General features: G+C 37.6%; 1 protein-coding gene across 4 annotated transcripts in view; it reads right to left on the bottom strand.

Moving 5' to 3' along the window:
- Positions 1 to 17,790, bottom strand: part of TBCK (TBC1 domain containing kinase) — a 285,598-nt gene that overhangs the window by 166,358 nt on the left and 101,450 nt on the right. For all 4 annotated transcript variants that reach the window (XM_043971552.1, XM_043971551.1, XM_043971553.1 and 1 more), the window contains 3 exons: positions 16,308 to 16,357; positions 15,972 to 16,101; positions 1,986 to 2,084 (listed from right to left, as the gene is read on the bottom strand). In XM_043971552.1, the coding sequence (XP_043827487.1) occupies positions 1,986 to 2,084; positions 15,972 to 16,101; positions 16,308 to 16,357 (279 nt within the window). The remainder of the gene's footprint in view (positions 1 to 1,985; positions 2,085 to 15,971; positions 16,102 to 16,307; positions 16,358 to 17,790) is intronic.

Genomic DNA, 17,790 nt, shown 5'->3' with positions numbered 1-17,790 from the left:
ACAGTTGATCATTATACAATATTACTGTTACTGTGTCCAAAGTTCTCTTAACTCTGCTCACTTCACTTTGCATCAGTTCATATAAGTCTTCCTAGGTTTTTCTGACTTGTCATTTCTTATAGCACAATAGTATTCCATCACAATCATAACTTGTTCAGCCATTCCTCAACTGATGATCATCCCCTCAATTTCCAGTTCTTTGCCATTGAAAAAAGAGCTACCTATAAAATATTTTTGTACATAAAGGTCCTTTTCCTTTTTTTTTTTTTTTTGGTCAGGTGGGGGGGGCCTCTCTTTGGGATACACAACTTAGTAGTGGTATTGCTGGGTCAAAGGGTAAACACAGTTTTATAGCCCTTAGGGCAAAGTTCCAAATTGCTCTCCAGAATATTTGGATTAGTTTACAATTCTACCAATAATGCATTAGTGTCCCAATTTCTCCACATCCTCTCCAAAATTTATCATTTACCTTTTCTGTCATATTAGTCAATATGACAGGTGTGAGGTGATATCTCAGAGTTTTTTGTTTTTTGTTTTTTTTTAAGTGAGGCAATTGGGGTTAAGTGACTTGCCCAGGGTCACACAGCTAGTAAGTGTCAAGTGTCTGAGGCCGGATATGAACTCAGGTACTCCTGACTCCAGGGCCGGTGCTCTATCCATTGTGCCACCTAGCTGCCCCTTCAGAATTATTTAAATTTGCATTTCCCTAAGCAATAGTAATTTATAGCATTTTTTCATCTGACTATATAAATAGCCTAACCCCTAACATTAAAAACACTCTTAAAGGATGCATGCCACTTCTCATATCTACATTATCATAATGAAATCACTGAAACTGAAATTAAAAAACTGAAAATATATCAGTTCAGCTTTGCCTAACTGTGAACTGGATTGTGGCAGAGCAGATCTAGCCAAAGACAGGAGAACTTATGTGGGAACAAGCAGATTTTGTGTAAATTGTTACACTAATGTAACTCTTTGCATACTTTAAGATATATAGAATTATGCAAATACATGAAGGATCTGTGACTTCATAACCATAAGTAACTCCTGGTATGGGAACTCCCTCCACACACAAATCACAACCCCTCTATGATATAATAGATAGTCCTCTAGTTAAATTGACTTGAAAGACTAAGTGCCCAAGGTCTCACTTCTAGTAAGTGTCAGAAGCAGGATTTGAACCCAACCAAGTTCTCTTGATTCAGGGAAAGCACTATGGCCTCTACTTATAGAGAGAGCTTTTGAGAAAAAAAATGATTAAAACAAAATATTACTATTTTCATAAAATGGGGCTTTGGAAGCCACTGAATCCAGTCCCCTCATTTTGCAGATGAGGAAACTGCCTCAGAGGGTTTAAGTGACTTGCTTTGTCACAGAACTGATACAAAGATTTGACCCAGGGGGCAGCTAGGTGGCACAGTGAATAGAGCACCGGCCCTGGATTCAGAAGGACCTGAGTTCAAATCCGACCTCAGACATTTAATACTTACTAGCTGTGTGACCCTGGGCAAGTCATTTAACTCCAATTGCCTCACAAAAAAAAACAAAAAAAAAACAACCCCAAAACCCCAAAAAACAAAGATTTGACCCAGGTTTTACTAATTGCTCAGTCAATTCAAGAACCTCTTCACTACACTGCAATGCCTATCCTAAAATAAAATCAAGATTTTTTTTGAATTTACAGAATACCTAAATAAAAAAAATTCAATAACAAAATAAATCTAAACTTTGATTTTGTTGATTTTCTGTTAAATTTCCCCCCTAATTTAAACTATGCTAATCTAATCAGAAGTGACAGGCATAAATGCAATGGATTTAAATGAGCTGCCAACATGCTATGTGTTCTGCTACTTTAGTGTTCTCTTGTAATAACCTGAAATAGATAGACTATAAGCAATCTTTTTATTCTTCAAGTTCATCTTTTCCTGGCATTTCTGATCAGTCTCAAATACTTACCTGCCTCTCTTTTCTTTTGTTCTTACCTCAACTCCCAGGAGGGCAGCCCAGGTTAAACCTCTCAGGAGTGGAGGGATGTCAACTCTGGCTTCTTTCCAGATTTGATTTTTTTTGTAAGGGTAAGCCTATGGAAAGAAAACATGAAAAAGGTTTCAAATGACCAAATTCTATCTTTCATGCATGGCAGTCCTGAAAATACATGCAATCATGCTGACATTAGCCTTTATCAAATCCCTTAGTGTTTGAAGATGCCACTACTGATGTTGTTATTACCCATGGATATTCATGAAGCAAATAAAGAACCATAATCAGAACCAGATCTGAAAGGTTTTTGCTGTCCTGTCCTGTTCTTTTACTTTCTCTCTTCATATCACTATCATGATGTTCAGTTCTTTCAGTGTTTGGCATAGAGTAGGGTGTTTAATAAAGACTTGCTGAATGGAAACTGAGTTGCAGGCATAGTCCTAAGTGAACAAAGATGGATGGATGGAAAATAGAAGGAAGGTGGAAGTAGGAGGGTAAAAAGGATAACAGGAGAACATTTTTGCCTTATTACTGCTCCCCCACACACATTCCATCTCCTTCCTCCTCTGCCTTTTTTTTTCTTTTTTTTTATGAGATATTTTATTTTTTCCGTTACATGTAAAGATAGTTCTCAACTTTTGTTTATACATGCTTTACAATTTCAGATTTTTCTCCCTCCCTCCCCTCCCTCCCCCCTCCCCTAGACAGCAGGTAATCTGATATAGGTTATATCTATATATCTCTATACATATACATATAGATATATATATATACACACACATATATATACCCATAATAACATTAATCCTATTTCTGCATTAATCCTGTTACAAGAGAAAGAATCAGAGCAGTGATGCAAAACCTCAAAATAGAAAAAAAAAAAAAACAACAGCACCCCAAACAAAAGAAATAATATGGTTCAATCAGCATCTATACTCCACAGTTCTTTCTTTCTTTTTTTTTCTTGGATTTAGAGATCCTCTTCCATCATGAGTTCCCTGGAACTCTTCTGTACCATTGCATTGGTGAGAAGAATATAGTCCATCACAGTAGGTCAACACTCAATGTTGATGATACTGTGTACAATGTTCTTCTGGTTCTGCTCATCTCACTCATCATCAGCTCACGTAAGACCCTCCAGGTTTCTCTGAACTCTTCCTGCTCATCATTTCTTACAGCACAATAGTATTCCGTTGTATTCATATACCACAACTTGTCCAGCCATTCCCCAATTGATGGGCACCCCCTCAACTTCCAATTCCTTGCTACCACGTAAAGAGCAGCTATAAATATTTTTGTACATGTGGGTCCCTTTCCCCCTTCCATGATTTCTTTGGGCAAAAGACCTAAAAGTGGGATTGCTGGGTCAAAGGGTATGCACAGCTTTATCGCCCTTTGGGCATAATTCCAAATTGCTTTCCAGAATGGTTGGATCAACTCACAGCTCCACCAACAATGCATTAGTGTTCCAATTTTCCCACAGCCTCTCCAACATTTATTATCTTTCTTTTTTGTCATTTTAGCCAATCTGATAGGTGTCAGGTGGTACCTCAGAGTTGTTTTAATTTGCATCTCTCTAATCATTAGAAATTTAGAGCATTTTTTCATATGGGAATAGATAGCTTTGGTTTCTTCATCAGAAAACTGCCTGTTCATATCCTTTGACCATTTCTCAATTGGGGAATGACTTGGATTCTTATAAATTTGATTTAATTCCCTATATATTTTAGAGATGAGGCCTTTATCAGAAGCACTGGCCTCAAAAATTGTTTCCCAGCTTTCTGCCTCCCTTCCAATTTGCATTTTATAATATACTCTATCTCATGTTTGGTCAAAAACTGTTCTCCTTTCCAAAGATCTGATAGGTAGACTATTCCTTTCTCTCCTAATTTACCTATGGTATCACCTCTTATGTCTAAATCATGTATCCATTTTGACCTTATTTTAGTATAAGGTGTAAGATGTTGGCCTATGCCTAATTTCTGCCATACTATCTTCCAGTTTTCCCAGCAGTTTTTGTCAAATACTGAGTTCCTATCCCAGAAGCTGGAGTCTTTGGGTTTATCAAACACTACATTACTAGTGTCATTTACTACTGCATTTCCTGAGCCTAGCCTATTCCATTGATCTACCACTCTATTTTTTAGCCAGTACCAGATAATTTTGATGACTGCCGCTTTATAGTAAAGCTCCAGGTTTGGTACCGCTAACCCACCATCCTGTGAATTTTTTATCATTATTTCCCTGGATATTCTTGATTTTTTGTTTTTCCAGATGAATTTTGTTATTATTTTTTCTAGCTGTATAAAATAATTTTTAGGTAGCCTGATTGGTATGGCACTGAATAAGTAAATTAATTTAGGCAGTATTGTCATTTTTACTATATTAGCTCTGCCTATCCATGAGCAATTGATATCTTTCCAATTATTTAGATCTGATTTGATTTGTGTGAAGAGTGTTTGGTAGTTGTGTTCATAGAGTTCCTGGGTTTGTCTTGGCAAGTAGACTCCCAAGTATTTTATATTACCTACCGTTACTTTAAATGGAATTTCTCTTTCTATCTCTTGCTGCTGGACTTTGTTGGTCATGTATAGAAATGTTGATGATTTCTGTGGATTTATTTTATATCCTGCTCCTTTGCTAAAGTTGTTAATTGTTTCAAGTAATTTTTGACTTGATTCTCGAGGATTCCTTAAGTATACCATCATATCATCTGCAAAGAGTGATAGTTTTGTTTCCTCCTTGCCTATTCTAATTCCTTTAATTCCTTTCTCTTCTCTGATTGCTAAAGCTAACATTTCTAGGACAATATTAAATAATAGGGGTGATAATGGACATTCCTGTTTCACCCCTGATCTTATTGGGAAGGCCTCTAATTTATCTCCATTGCATATAATACTTGCTGATGGCTTTAGGTAGATACTGTTTATTATTCTAAGGAAAGCTCCCCCTATTCCTAAACTCTCTAGTGTTTTATTAGGAATGGGTGCTGTACTTTGTCAAAAGCTTTCTCTGCATCTATTGAGATAATCATATGATTTTGGTTGGTTTTCTTATTGATGTGTTAATAGTTTTCCTAATGTTGAACCAGCCCTGCATTCCTGGTATAAATCCCACCTGGTCATAGTGTATTATCCTGGTCATCACTTGCTGTAATCTCCTTGCTAATATCTTATTTAAGATTTTAGCATCAATATTCATTAGGGAAATTGGTCTATAATTTTCTTTCTCTGTTTTTGCTTTGCCTGGTTTTGGTATCACCACCATATTTGTGTCATAAAACGAATTTGGTAGAACTCCTTCTTCACCTATTTTTCCAAATAATTTGTATAATATTGGAATTAATTGTTCTTTAAATGTTTGGTAAAATTCACCCGTAAACCCATCTGGCCCTGGGGATTTTTTCTTAGGGAGTTCATTAATAGCTTGTTCAATTTCTTTTTCTAATATGGGTTTATTTAAGGATTTTATTTCCTCTTCAGTTAACCTGGGCAGTTTGTATTTTTGTAAATATTCATCCATTTCATTTAGATTGTCAAATTTATTGGCATACAGTTGGGCAAAATATTTCCTAATTATTGCTTTAATTTCCACTTCATTGGTGGTAACATCACCCTTTTCATTTTTGATACTGGTAATTTGGTTTTCTTCTTTCTTTTTTTTAATCAAATTAACCAGTATTTTATCTATTTTATTGGTTTTTTTCATAAAACCAGCTCTTAGTTTTATTGATTAATTCTATAGTTTTTTTGCTTTCAGTCTTATTGATTTCTCCTTTAATTTTCAGGATCTCTAATTTAGTGTCTAATTGGGGATTTCTAATTTGTTCTTTTTCTAGCTTTTTAAGTTGCATGCCCAATTCATTAATCTCCTCTTTCTCTTTCTTATTCATGTAAGCATTTAGAGCTATAAATTTTCCCCTAAGCACTGCTTTGGCTGCATCCCATAGATTTTGGTATGTTGTCTCATTATTGTCATTCTCTTGGATAAAGTTATTGATTGTTTCTATGATTTCTTGTTTGGCCCATTCATTCTTTAGAATGAAATTATTTAGTTTCCAATTGATTTTCATTCTACTTTTCCCTGGCTCTTTCTTACATGTAATTTTTATTGCATCATGATCTGAGAAGGATGCATTTACTATTTCTGCCTTTCTACATTTGACTATGATGTTTTTGTGCCCTAATACATGGTCAATTTTTGAAAATGTGCCATGTACTGCTGAGAAAAAGGTATATTCCTTTCTATCCCCATTCAATTTTCTCCAGACATCTATCATGTCTAACTTTTCTAGTAATCTATTCACCTCTTTCACTTCTTTCTTATTTATTTTTTGGCTAGATTTATCTAATTCTGAGAGGGGGAGATTCAGATCCCCCACTAGTATAGTATTACTATCTAATTCCTCTTGTAACTCATTTAACTTCTCCTCTAAGAACTTGGATGCTATACCACTTGGCGCATACATATTCAATATTGATATTACTTCATTATCTATAGTACCTTTAAGTAAGATGTAATTTCCTTTCTTATCTCTTTTAATGAGATCTATTTTTGCCTGCACTTTGTCTGAGATAAGGATTGCTACCCCTGCCTTTTTTACTTTAGCTGAGGCATAATATATTCTGCTCCAGCCTTTTACCTTTACTCTGTGTGTATCTCTCTGCTTCAAATGTGTTTCTTGTAAACAGCATATTGTAGGGTTCTGGTTTTTAATCCACTCTGCAATTCGCTTCCGTTTTATAGCAGAGTTCATCCCATTCACATTCACAGTTATTATTACTGACTGTCTATTCCCCTCCATTCTATTTACCCCCTTTGTACTTTCCCCCCCTTCTTTCACCCTATTCCTCCTCACTGACGTTTTACTTCTTACCCCTGCCTCCCCCGATCTGCCCTCCCTTTTTATCACCCCCCTCTCTTTTCTTTACCCTTTTCTCCCTTACTTTTGTCCTCCCTTCTATCAGTCCCCCCCTTTCCCTTCCCCTTTTGTTTCCCTAAAGAATGAGTTAAGTTTCTTTATCCCAATGAACGTATATGTTATTCCCTCTTTGAGTCAAATCTAATGAGAATAGGGTTGAAACCATGTTCCCCCCTCCTTTCTTTCCCTCTATTATAATAGGTTTTTTTCCACCTCTTCATATGATATAATTCATCCCATTCCACCTCCCCTTTCCTCTCCTCCCCATAGACTCCCTTTTTATCCCCTTAATTCTTTTGTATCATCACATCAAAGACAATTTATATTTATACCCTCTATATAAAGTCCTTCTCTCTGCCCAAATGCATTTACAGTTCTTAAGAGTTATGAGTATTATCTTCCTGTGTAGGGATATAAACAGTTTAACCTAATAGGGTAACTTTTTTTTTCCCCTCTGTTTACCTTTTTAAACTTCTCTTGAGTCTTGTATGTTGAGATCAAATTTTCTATTCAGTTCTGGTCTTTTCACCAGGAAAGATTGAAAGTCCCCAATGTCATTAAATGTCCATCTTTTCCCCTGAAAGAAAATGCACATTTTTGCTGGGTAATAGATTCTCGGCTGTAATCCAATCTCCTTTGCCTTCCGGAATATCATATTCCAATCCTTGCGGTCCTTTAATGTTGAAGCTGCCAGGTCCTGAGCAATCCTGACTGTGGTTCCATGATATTTAAATTGCTTCTTTCTGGCTGCTTGGAGTATTTTCTCCTTCACCTGATAATTCTGGAATTTGGCTACAATATTCCTTGGAGTTTTCCTTTTGGGGTCTCTTTCAGGAGGTGATCGATGGATTCTTTCAATGATGATTTTATCCTCTGATTCTATGATATCAGGGCAGTTCTCCTTAATAATTTCCTGGAATATGGTATCTAGATTCTTTTTCTGGTCATGGCTTTCAGGCAGTCCAATGATTCTCAAATTGTCTCTCCTCGATCTGTTTTCCAGATCAGTTGTCTTTCCAATGAGGTATTTCACATTTTCTTCTATTTTTTCATTTTTTTTATTCTGCTTGACTGATTCTTGGTGTCTCATGGATTCCTTTTCTTCCAACTGTCCCACTTTAATTTTTAAGGCATTGTTTTCTTCAGTGAGATTATGCACCTTTTTTTCCATTTGGCTAAGTGAATTTTTTAAGGTATTGTTTTCTTCAGTGAGATTATGTACCTTTTTTTCCATTTGGCTAAGTGAATTTTTTAAGGTATTGTTTTCTTCAGTGAGATTATGCAGCTTTTTTTTCCATTTGGCCAAATGAATTTTTTAAGGCTTTGTTTTCTTCAGCTTCCTTTTCCAAGCTGCTGATTCTTTTTTCATAGTTTTTTTGTTTTGATTTCATTTCTCTCCCCATTTTTTCTTCTACCTCTTGCAATTGATTTTTAAAATCCTTTTTGAGCTCTTCCAGGAAGGCTTTTTGTTCTTGCAACCAATTCACCTTCCCTTGTGAGGCTTCAGATGTAGACAATTTGAGGCTATTGTCCTCATCTGAGTTTGTGTTGGCTTCTTCCCTATTGATACAGAAGCTCTCAATGGAGAGGGCTCTTTTTTGCTTCTTACTCATTATTGCAGCTTATTTATTTATTCTTTAAGATGAGGTCTGCTCTGGGGGCACCAGGGTCCCTGTTTTGGTCTTCTTATGCAGGTGTATAGGTGCTGTGTGACCAGGCTTTTTCTCTGAGGCCTTTATGGTGTGTGGAGATGCTCCGCCCTGCACTTCCTGTATGATTGTGCTCGGCCAGCCAGGCGCCAGACCCCAGCGTCTGATCCCGCTGTTCGTGGCCCTCTCGGCCGGTGCAGGTAAGTTTTTCCACTGTCCTTCTTGGCCACCAGATTTTTGAACCAGGTTCCGGGAGCCTCAGTTGTTCGGCTGTGGCCCGCAGCTCCTGCTGACTTGCCCTGAACCCCTCGGCGCTGGGTTGCTGCCCTGCGCTGGGCCTCCCTTTTGCCCGAGTCAGACCGACCTTTTCCTGAAGTCTTCTAAATTATCTCTGGTTGGAGGACTGTGTCTCTCTGTCTCTTTGCAGGTTCTGTAGTTTCAGAATCCATCCAGAGGCTTGATTTAATGTTCGTTTTGAGGGAACAGAAGGAGAGCTCAGGCAGCTTGCTGCTTCCTCTCCGCCATCTTGGCTCCGCCCCCCCCCCCCCCTCTGCCTTTTGTGCAGGCTGTCCTCTGTATCTGGGTGTACCCCTTCTCATCTCTGCCACTCAAGTTCTCTAACTTCTTTCAAAGCTCAGATCAAATACTATTCCCTCTATGAGGACTTTCCTGACTGTCTCAGGGGCCACTGCCTGCCAAATTACCACAGAACTCTTTGGTGTGATATTTTGCATATACTTATTCTGTATAAGACTTTATGTTCATGTCATCTTAAGCTAGAGAACTCTAAGCTCCTTAAAGGCAGCAATAATTCTACTTACGTCTTCAAAACCCCAGTGCCTAGCCACGTCTTTGGAACTTACTTTGCCCACCATATAGTAGGTGAGTAATAAAGTCTAGTTTCAACAAACTCTAACTGAATCTTGGCTAAATCAATCACTACGCATGGGTATGTTACTTTTTGTAACTATCTCTTAAAATCTTCAAATTTTCCTAGCCCAGTTTGTCTGGAATTCTTGTCCAATACATTGCATTTATTATATCACCTTAGTAGAATATAATCTCTTTGAGGACAGGGGCTATATCAGTTTTATCCTTGTATTGACATTGTTTAGCATAGTGTTCTGAGTATAAGAAACACTTAATAAATGTATCAATGGTTCCCAATGTGGTGAGTAAAACTATATGTAGTCACCTTATTTCCGTCCTAAGTTTAGGAAAAATTAGCTTGGGTTTCTAATATATTTGTTACTTATAAATTAGAAGCTTTAGCACCAGTTTTGTGCATTAAGCATTTATTAAAGCATACCAAATATTAGTAAAGAGAGGACACTTGGCTCATAAAGTTAAGAAGCCTCTCTACCCTAGAGGAGAGATAAGAGCTCAGCCTGGCTTGCTTCTTCCTCCAAGTCCTTCTCCATGAGTATGTGTGAGAACCTGAGAGCGCAGGCTTCCTCTGGGTCTGGAGGAGAAGCCATCCCTATACACTGCTTCAAGCTAATTGGCTAGCATCACCCAAATCCATTGGTTCACTGGACTTGAGGGTGGTCCATGAGCAGACTGTGCCAAGGTCAGAGGTCAGAGAACATCCTGGCCTTCAGGTAGGTGTGGTTCCAATAAAGTTAACTCCACGTGAGTCAATCAGCAAAGTCAATCCAATCAATCTTAATATAATACCCCCAAGCTGGGGCCTCTGGGGGGCACCCATTATTTTCTCACACCACTCAATGCAGTTTACCTGCTAATTTTTTCTCCCTAAATACACAAACTATAACAGTGTTTTTAACCTAACTTTCCTGTGGTCCCTTTGTATCAATAATTTATGATATAGTCAATCCATGTATTAGGGAGTCAGTCCACTATAAATGATATTTTATTGTTGTTGTTCAGTCATTCAGTCCTGCCTGACTCTTCATGACTCCCCTGGACCACAGCACACCAGATCTTTCCATCATCCGCTATCTCCTGACGTTTGTCCAAGCTGATGCTCACTGCGTCCATGATACTATCTACCCATCTCATCCTCTGGCCTCCCTTTCTCCTTCTGCCTTTACTCTTTCCCAACACTGGGTTATTTTCCAAAGAGGCCTATCTTCTCATTATGCGGACAAAGCATTTAAGCTATAGTATTTGTCTAAGTATTGACTGATTTGCTCTCCTTGCTGTCCGAGGGACTCTCAAAAGTCTTCTACAGCCCCACAATTGAAAGCGTCAGATTTGTAGTGCTCAGCTGCCCATATAGGCCAACTCTCACAGCAGTACACTGCTGCTGAAACAAAACATAGTTTTGACTATACAGACCTTTGTCGGCAAGGTGATAGCTCTGCTTTTCTTAGTATGCTCTTCAGATTTGCCATAGCTTTCCTTCTAAGGAGAAAGTGTCTTTTAAGTTCATTCCTACAGTAACTGTCTACAGTGATCTTTGAGCCCAAGAATATAAAATCTGACATTGCTTCCATTTCTTCTCCCTTTATTTGCCAGAAAGTGATGGGACCAGTGGCCGCATTCTTAGTTTTTTTGATAGTAAGCTTCCAGCCAGCTTTTATACTCTCTTCTTTCACTCTCATCAAGAGGCTTCTTTATTCTTTTTCAATTTCTTCCATCAGAGGGATGATACTTATTGTTCCTCAATAATAGCAGACGTTGTAAATTTTACTTGGACGATGTTCTGCTTTGCCTTCCATATAACCCTGAAGTTCTACCTCTCCTATCTCCTCCTCTGACTGCAGTAGTGGCACCTTTAGACTGTTCCACACTTTAACTCTGAGTACTCTCCAAGAGTGTCTTTGACCCTTTGAAATCCCATAGATTTAACTACCAACCCCCTGAAAAAGACTCTCAAGTCTTTAGCCTTTACCTCTCATGGCCCCTTCTTTCCAACTGTTTATGTACTCTTTCTAGATTAGAAGACTTGTCTCAAAATCACCATGCCTAAAAACAAACTCATCATTTTCTACTCCTCCCAACTGTCAGCAATGTTAATAAACTTCTGCTTATAAAGATTCCTATTCTTGGAGTCTTCTCATACTCATTCTTTCCATTCCCATAATCATAATAATAACACACTCAAATTACTATAGCAATTTAAGGATGAAAAAGTGTCCCCATCATAACAACCCTGTCAGGTATGCAGTCCAAGTACTATTTTTCAGATGTAGAAACTGAGGATCCAAAAGCTTAAATGACTTGCTCGAAGTCACAAAGCTAGTTGGAGGCATAGTTCAAACTGAAGTCTCTTGATTCTAAACCTTAAAGCTCTTTCTCCTCTACTATTGCTTCTCTCTCTAATGAATCTCTGTCAATGCTTCTCTCCCTAAGTTTCTTCCTCTGTCTCAATCAATCCTGCAGACTAATCTTCCTTAGACACTACTGCCATCGTGATTTCCTTGTCAAAAACTCACCATGGCTCTCTATTGCATACCAACCTAACTATTCATCTTCCTCACTCTTCTCCAACACTGTTCCAAGAGCACTTCATATTTTTTGTTCATGTTTCCTTCCCCCATCCCACCTATCCACATCCTATCCATTTTTTCAGACTCGCCCACATTTTCTCTCACCACTCCAAGCTCTCTGATCTCTCCCTCCTCTAAAATCCAAAAGTACTAGTAAGTATTATATTAGATCACAAATTCCTTGGAGGGTAGGTATTATGTTTGATACCTCTGTATTCTCTGCGCTGGCTAGACAAGTTCCACAGAGTAGGTGCATAATCAATGCTTTATAAATCATTAAAAAGCTTAAGACCATCTTCATTAGTGAAAAAGTTTTACCATTTTTCACATCATTATTAACCACATCATTCAACAAAACATCAGCAATTCAATGAATATTTACAAAGGAACTACTGTGTACAAAGGGCAGTTAAATGGCACAGTAGATAGAGTACCAAGACTGAAATAGGGAAGACTCATCTTCAGTTCAAATCTAGGCTAATAAGTATACTAGCTGTGTTACCCTGGGTAATAACTTAACCGTGTTTGCCTGAGTTTTCTCATCTGTAAAATGAGCTGGAGAAGGAAATGGCAAACTACTCTTTGCCCAGAAAACCCCCAAAAGAGGTCACAAGGAATGGGGCATGACAGAAAAATGACCGAACAACAACACTGTGTACAAAACATTGCAACAGGTATAGCATAAGATACAAAGTTTAGAAAAAAACAGTTCCTGCCCTCTTAGTGCCTGCTGTCTTTCAGCTTTACCCCTCTTCCAATTTCACTGCCCACACTCTAATCCAGGAGTCCTTAACCTACTGTCTACAGTTTCCTTTGTGATTATATATATTTTCTTTCATGTATTTAAAAATAATTTTTCTGGCAAAAGGTTTGCAGGCTTTGCCAGACTGACAAAGGAATCCATGACACATACACAAAAAGGTTAAGCACTGGTGGCTTACGTATCTTTCATACTGCTAACATAATAATTATCCTAATGTGTACTGTTGTAGTCGTTCCCTATACATCAGCCTAAACCAACTAAAAGGTCCATGATTTGTCATTTTCTTGCATTCCCTAAAGGCCTTGCACAATATTGGGTAAATTATAGCATAAGGAAAAGAAACATGGCGGTGGAGTCAGGAGCTTCGGGGCTTCAGATCTTGCTTCCTCTGTAGTTACCATTTGTGTGACCACAGACTGGTCACTAGGCCTTCTAACCCTCAGTTTCTTCATCTGAAAAATGATAACAGTACTTACCTCAAATGGTTGCTGGAAAGATCAAATGAAAAGACATATATACATACATAACACATATACACACACATATAAACACATACATACATACACACACACATATATAAACACATACATACATACATACACACACACATATATAAACACATACATACATATATACACACACACTTATATATATATATAATTAGTTTTGGAGGTATTTCAGTTTTTAAAGACACATAAGGGATCAATTTATTAGATAAAAGAAAGAGAATGGTTTAAGAAGAATGGAAAAGGATCATAGATGGTGCTTTTACAAAACAAAAAAATAAAAAGGCTAATGAGAAGTCACCAGCAACTACTAACCCACAGGCCTGCCTTTCATTGCTTTAAAATTAATAACAGTCAGTGTGGGTGGACACTGTAGACATCTTCAATGAAAATATGAGAAAAGATAAGCTTCCCCCCCCCGCTTTTTGTAAATTAATACCTTTTGATATTATACATCAGTCACTTATCAACAAATGTTGCCCCCAACACACATATTTTACTGACTGTCCATTAAAATAAATGGGTTAAAACTGCACAATATAGTGATTGTAAAAGATAGTACATGTTATTTTCACTTCTATAGCAAGGATGTGTTTTCAAGATGTTGACTTTTATTTTCATCACCTTCCTACATCACTCTCATTTCTCCTTCCATTTTTTCCTTTGCCTCTCTTACCTTATCTTCAAAGTCCTTTTTGTGCACTTCTATGGCCTGAGACCAATTCATATTTTTCTTGGAGGCTTTGGATGTAGGAGCTTTGACTTTGCTATCTTCTTCTGAGGGTGTATTTTGATCTTCCTTGTCACCAAAAAAACTTTCTAGGGGGGCAGCTAGGTGGCACAGTGGGTAGAGCACTGGCCCTGGAGTCAGGAGTACCTGAGTTCAAATCCGGCCTCAGACACTTGACACTTACTAGCTGTGTGACCCTGGGCAAGTCACTTAACCCCAATTGCCTCACCAAAAACAAAGCAAACAAACAAAAAAAACCTTTCTAGGGTCAGCATTTTTTTCTGTTGGCTCATTTTGCCAGTCTATTTCTTGACTTTTAAGTCCTTCTTAAAGTGGGGCACTGCTTCCAGGGTGCACTGTCCCAAGGTTCAGGGGGTCCCAGGTGGTACAATTGAAGGAGAGGCACATTTACCACTCCCTTGGCTTGTGCTCTGGTCTGCAAGCAACCACAGGACTACTTGCCTTCTGACCTGGAAGAGAATCCTGTTCCATTGTGGCTGTAGGCTCTGGTGTGCTTATGCCCCTTCCCCACCTGGATCCTAGCTCAGGAAAAACAACAGAGTCCTGCCTCAGCACCAGCAGAGACCCTTGTAATCTCCCCCTAGCCAACCGCTTGGCCCCCTCACTATCCATAAACTGAGTTCCAGAAGCAGCCACCACAACAGATCTTTCCTGCCGAACTTCTAAGCCATCTTTGGTTGGAAAATGATCTCACCCCGTCCTTTTGTGGGTTTTGCTGCTCCAGGAAGTGTCTTATGGCATTATTTGAAGGTATATGGAGGGTTTTTGGGGAAAGCTCAAACAAGTCACTGCCTTTCCTCTACCATCTTGGTTCCGCCCCCCCCAGAATCAAAAGGACAAGTGTTTTAACTTTAATAATTTGGAACCAAAATTACTTATTGTATTTTATCTGAATTTTGCTGCCTTTCAATATTTTTCCAATTTTTTGACTGTAGTCATTGGGAAATTTTTTCTTGGGTTTCTATGTTCCTTCATTCTGCATTAGTTCATATGAACCTTCCTATGTTTCCATGAATTCTTCAGATTTGTTGTTTCTTATGGCAAATAATATTCCACTAAGTTGATATACCACAGTTTTTTTTTTAGTTATCCCTTAATCATTGAGCATATAATTTGTTTCCAGGTTTTTACTATCACAAATAGTGCTATTTTATATGTGTGTATGTGTATATAACTGACGTGAATGACAAGAATTGATTTTGTGTGTGTGTATAAATAATTATGGCTTTATATATGTTATATATTATTTGCTAATATTATATACATCTTATAATATATAACATATTTAAATATACTTATATAATGTAATCAATAAACATTAATACATATTAACACATATATACATAGAGACATGCACACATAGAAAATCAATCAATAAACATTAAATATTAACACAAGCAATAAATATTAAGCACCAATGATGTGCCAGACACTATGCTAACTGCTGAGGAGCTCACAACCCAATGGTTAAGAATATATGTTTGTATGTCATTGTGTGTATATTATGTTGTGAATATATAATGTGGAATATATATATAATATATACACTATACATATACACATACACACATACATAAAGAGATATATTTTGACAGCTACATGAGAGGGGAAATGTGTGCATGTGTTAAATACAACACATAAATACACATATAAACATACATACACAAACTATACATAGTGTGTATCTATGTGACAATACATGGACATATAAAATGTGCTTGTGTATAAACACATACTTTTCCCCTCTGATATGGCTATTGATGAAAACAGCTGTCAAGAGAGTGCCTTGCATATAGAAAGTGTTTACTCTTTTTTGAACCAAAGAAAGATCATAGGAGATTAGCTTCAAATGGTAGCAATATCTCCTAAGAACTAATGGGGAAATCCTTCAAAACAAGACTGACTGGATATAACCTAGTGAAGCAATATTACAGAGCCCCCACCTTCAGTAGCCTGTCGAAGAGAACAATTCTGTTGAGCTGGTACTCCGTGTCCCTCTCTCGGATGATCAAAGGAAGAGTGACAGCGGCAGACAACTCATTATTACTGTTTGAATGAGGTAAATTGGACTGGCTGTGAAAAAAAGAGGAAGAGTAACACACACAATAAAAAGAAACCACCAACAAAATAAAACCCATCACAACATCCATGGCTGGAAGATTCTCTCTTTCTTAGGAAGCACTTATCAAAACCAATGTTCTGACCACAGATAATGATTTCTACTGTAATATAAACAACCAGAGAAGAAATAAACGTTCAGTGAGACAATATATACTTACTCATCTTCAAGCAAGGGGTAAAATGCTTCTCCACCAACATCTTTTAGTCTCTGCAAATTTAAAAGAAATATATTTTATGAGTATCTGAAGCATCAACGTGGACCTGCCTTTTACAGGGACAACATTGCATTCACAGGATGGTATAAAGTGTATATATTACAATATAAACAAGAATCCAAGGATACTTTCATATTGTAAACATGTACCAAGCCTCTGGTTGTTAATGTTTTGCTCCAAGTGATGGATTTCTCTCAATAGATCCCATTGATGTTAGCCATCTGCTATGACATTTGGCCAAACATGTAAAGCAACCAATATTAGTTTTTAAACCAAATAAAAAGATAAGGTGTGTTCCAAATCATACGTGGAAAATAAAAGGGAATGTAATACAACTTGACTATTTTTTTTTATAAACAGCCTTTATTAAAACCTTAAATTAAAAAATTCTTTTTGCTTTAACATTCAGGTACAGCTAAACATGCCAGTAAATGGCCTTTCTTATAATCCTAAACCATTTATTGGGATGAAAAGAGGTGATAAATTAAGAGGTACAAAAGGAATCAGCTTATGTGGCACAGGACCTGGTTGCTGGACCTGGAGTTAGGAAAACCTGAGTTTAAATCTGGCCTCAGACATTTACTTGAGAAAACAACCTCGTGCAAATGACTTAAAGTCTGTTTGCTTCAGGTTCATCATCTGTAAAATGGGGGTAGTGATAGCACCCACCTCCAATGGTTGTTGTTAGGCTAAAATGAAAATGTGAAGCGTGCTGCAAACCTTAAAGCACTATAGAATTGCTAGCTATTATTATAATTAACTATCATTAGGTACAAATCAGTTTTCTGTCTTTAATTTTCTCTCCAGAAGTCATTCTAATTCTACCTTTCCCCCAGTAATAACAACCATATCTCTAAGGATTCTTCAAAAGCCTAACAGGGTAAGTAGTAGAGGAGCAAACCCCCAGACAAGCACTACGCAGTCTGATTAAGTTTAATGACTTCTTGTCCGTGGCCCCCTGCTGCGAAGTTCATCGTCCTAACTGTAGAGGAGAATAACTTCTACTCTGGGGATTGACTCACTCTCAGCCTCCTCTGCACTGAGCCTCCCTTCACTCCATGGGCCCTCTCCCTGTCAGGGTGTTTGCAGGATTCCAAAGGAATATCTAGGAAAATTCTCTGAATACTGAGAGTTGCCTAAAAAATTAGCTAAAATTTTACCTTTATTTCTCCCCCAAATAAAAGCTCTATGCATTTATCCTAGTCCAGAATCCTAGCATCCAGTAGGAATGTATATTTTTATAGATTTAGAAAAACCTTCTAATTAATGAAAAAAGTCAGGTTTTTCTTGTTCTTGTCCTTATGCATTAAGAAGGTGCACATCTGTCATATAAACTAGTCTCATGGTTTAGGCCTTGGAAGGGTTCTGTGGCCCATAAAATACCACTTGGTTTCTGCATGTTAATATGATGATTCACATGTAAATT

Source organism: Dromiciops gliroides, chromosome 6 (genome assembly GCF_019393635.1).
Source record: "Dromiciops gliroides isolate mDroGli1 chromosome 6, mDroGli1.pri, whole genome shotgun sequence".
Lineage (NCBI taxonomy): Eukaryota > Metazoa > Chordata > Mammalia > Microbiotheria > Microbiotheriidae > Dromiciops > Dromiciops gliroides.
This window is presented reverse-complemented; position numbering and strand designations above follow the sequence as displayed.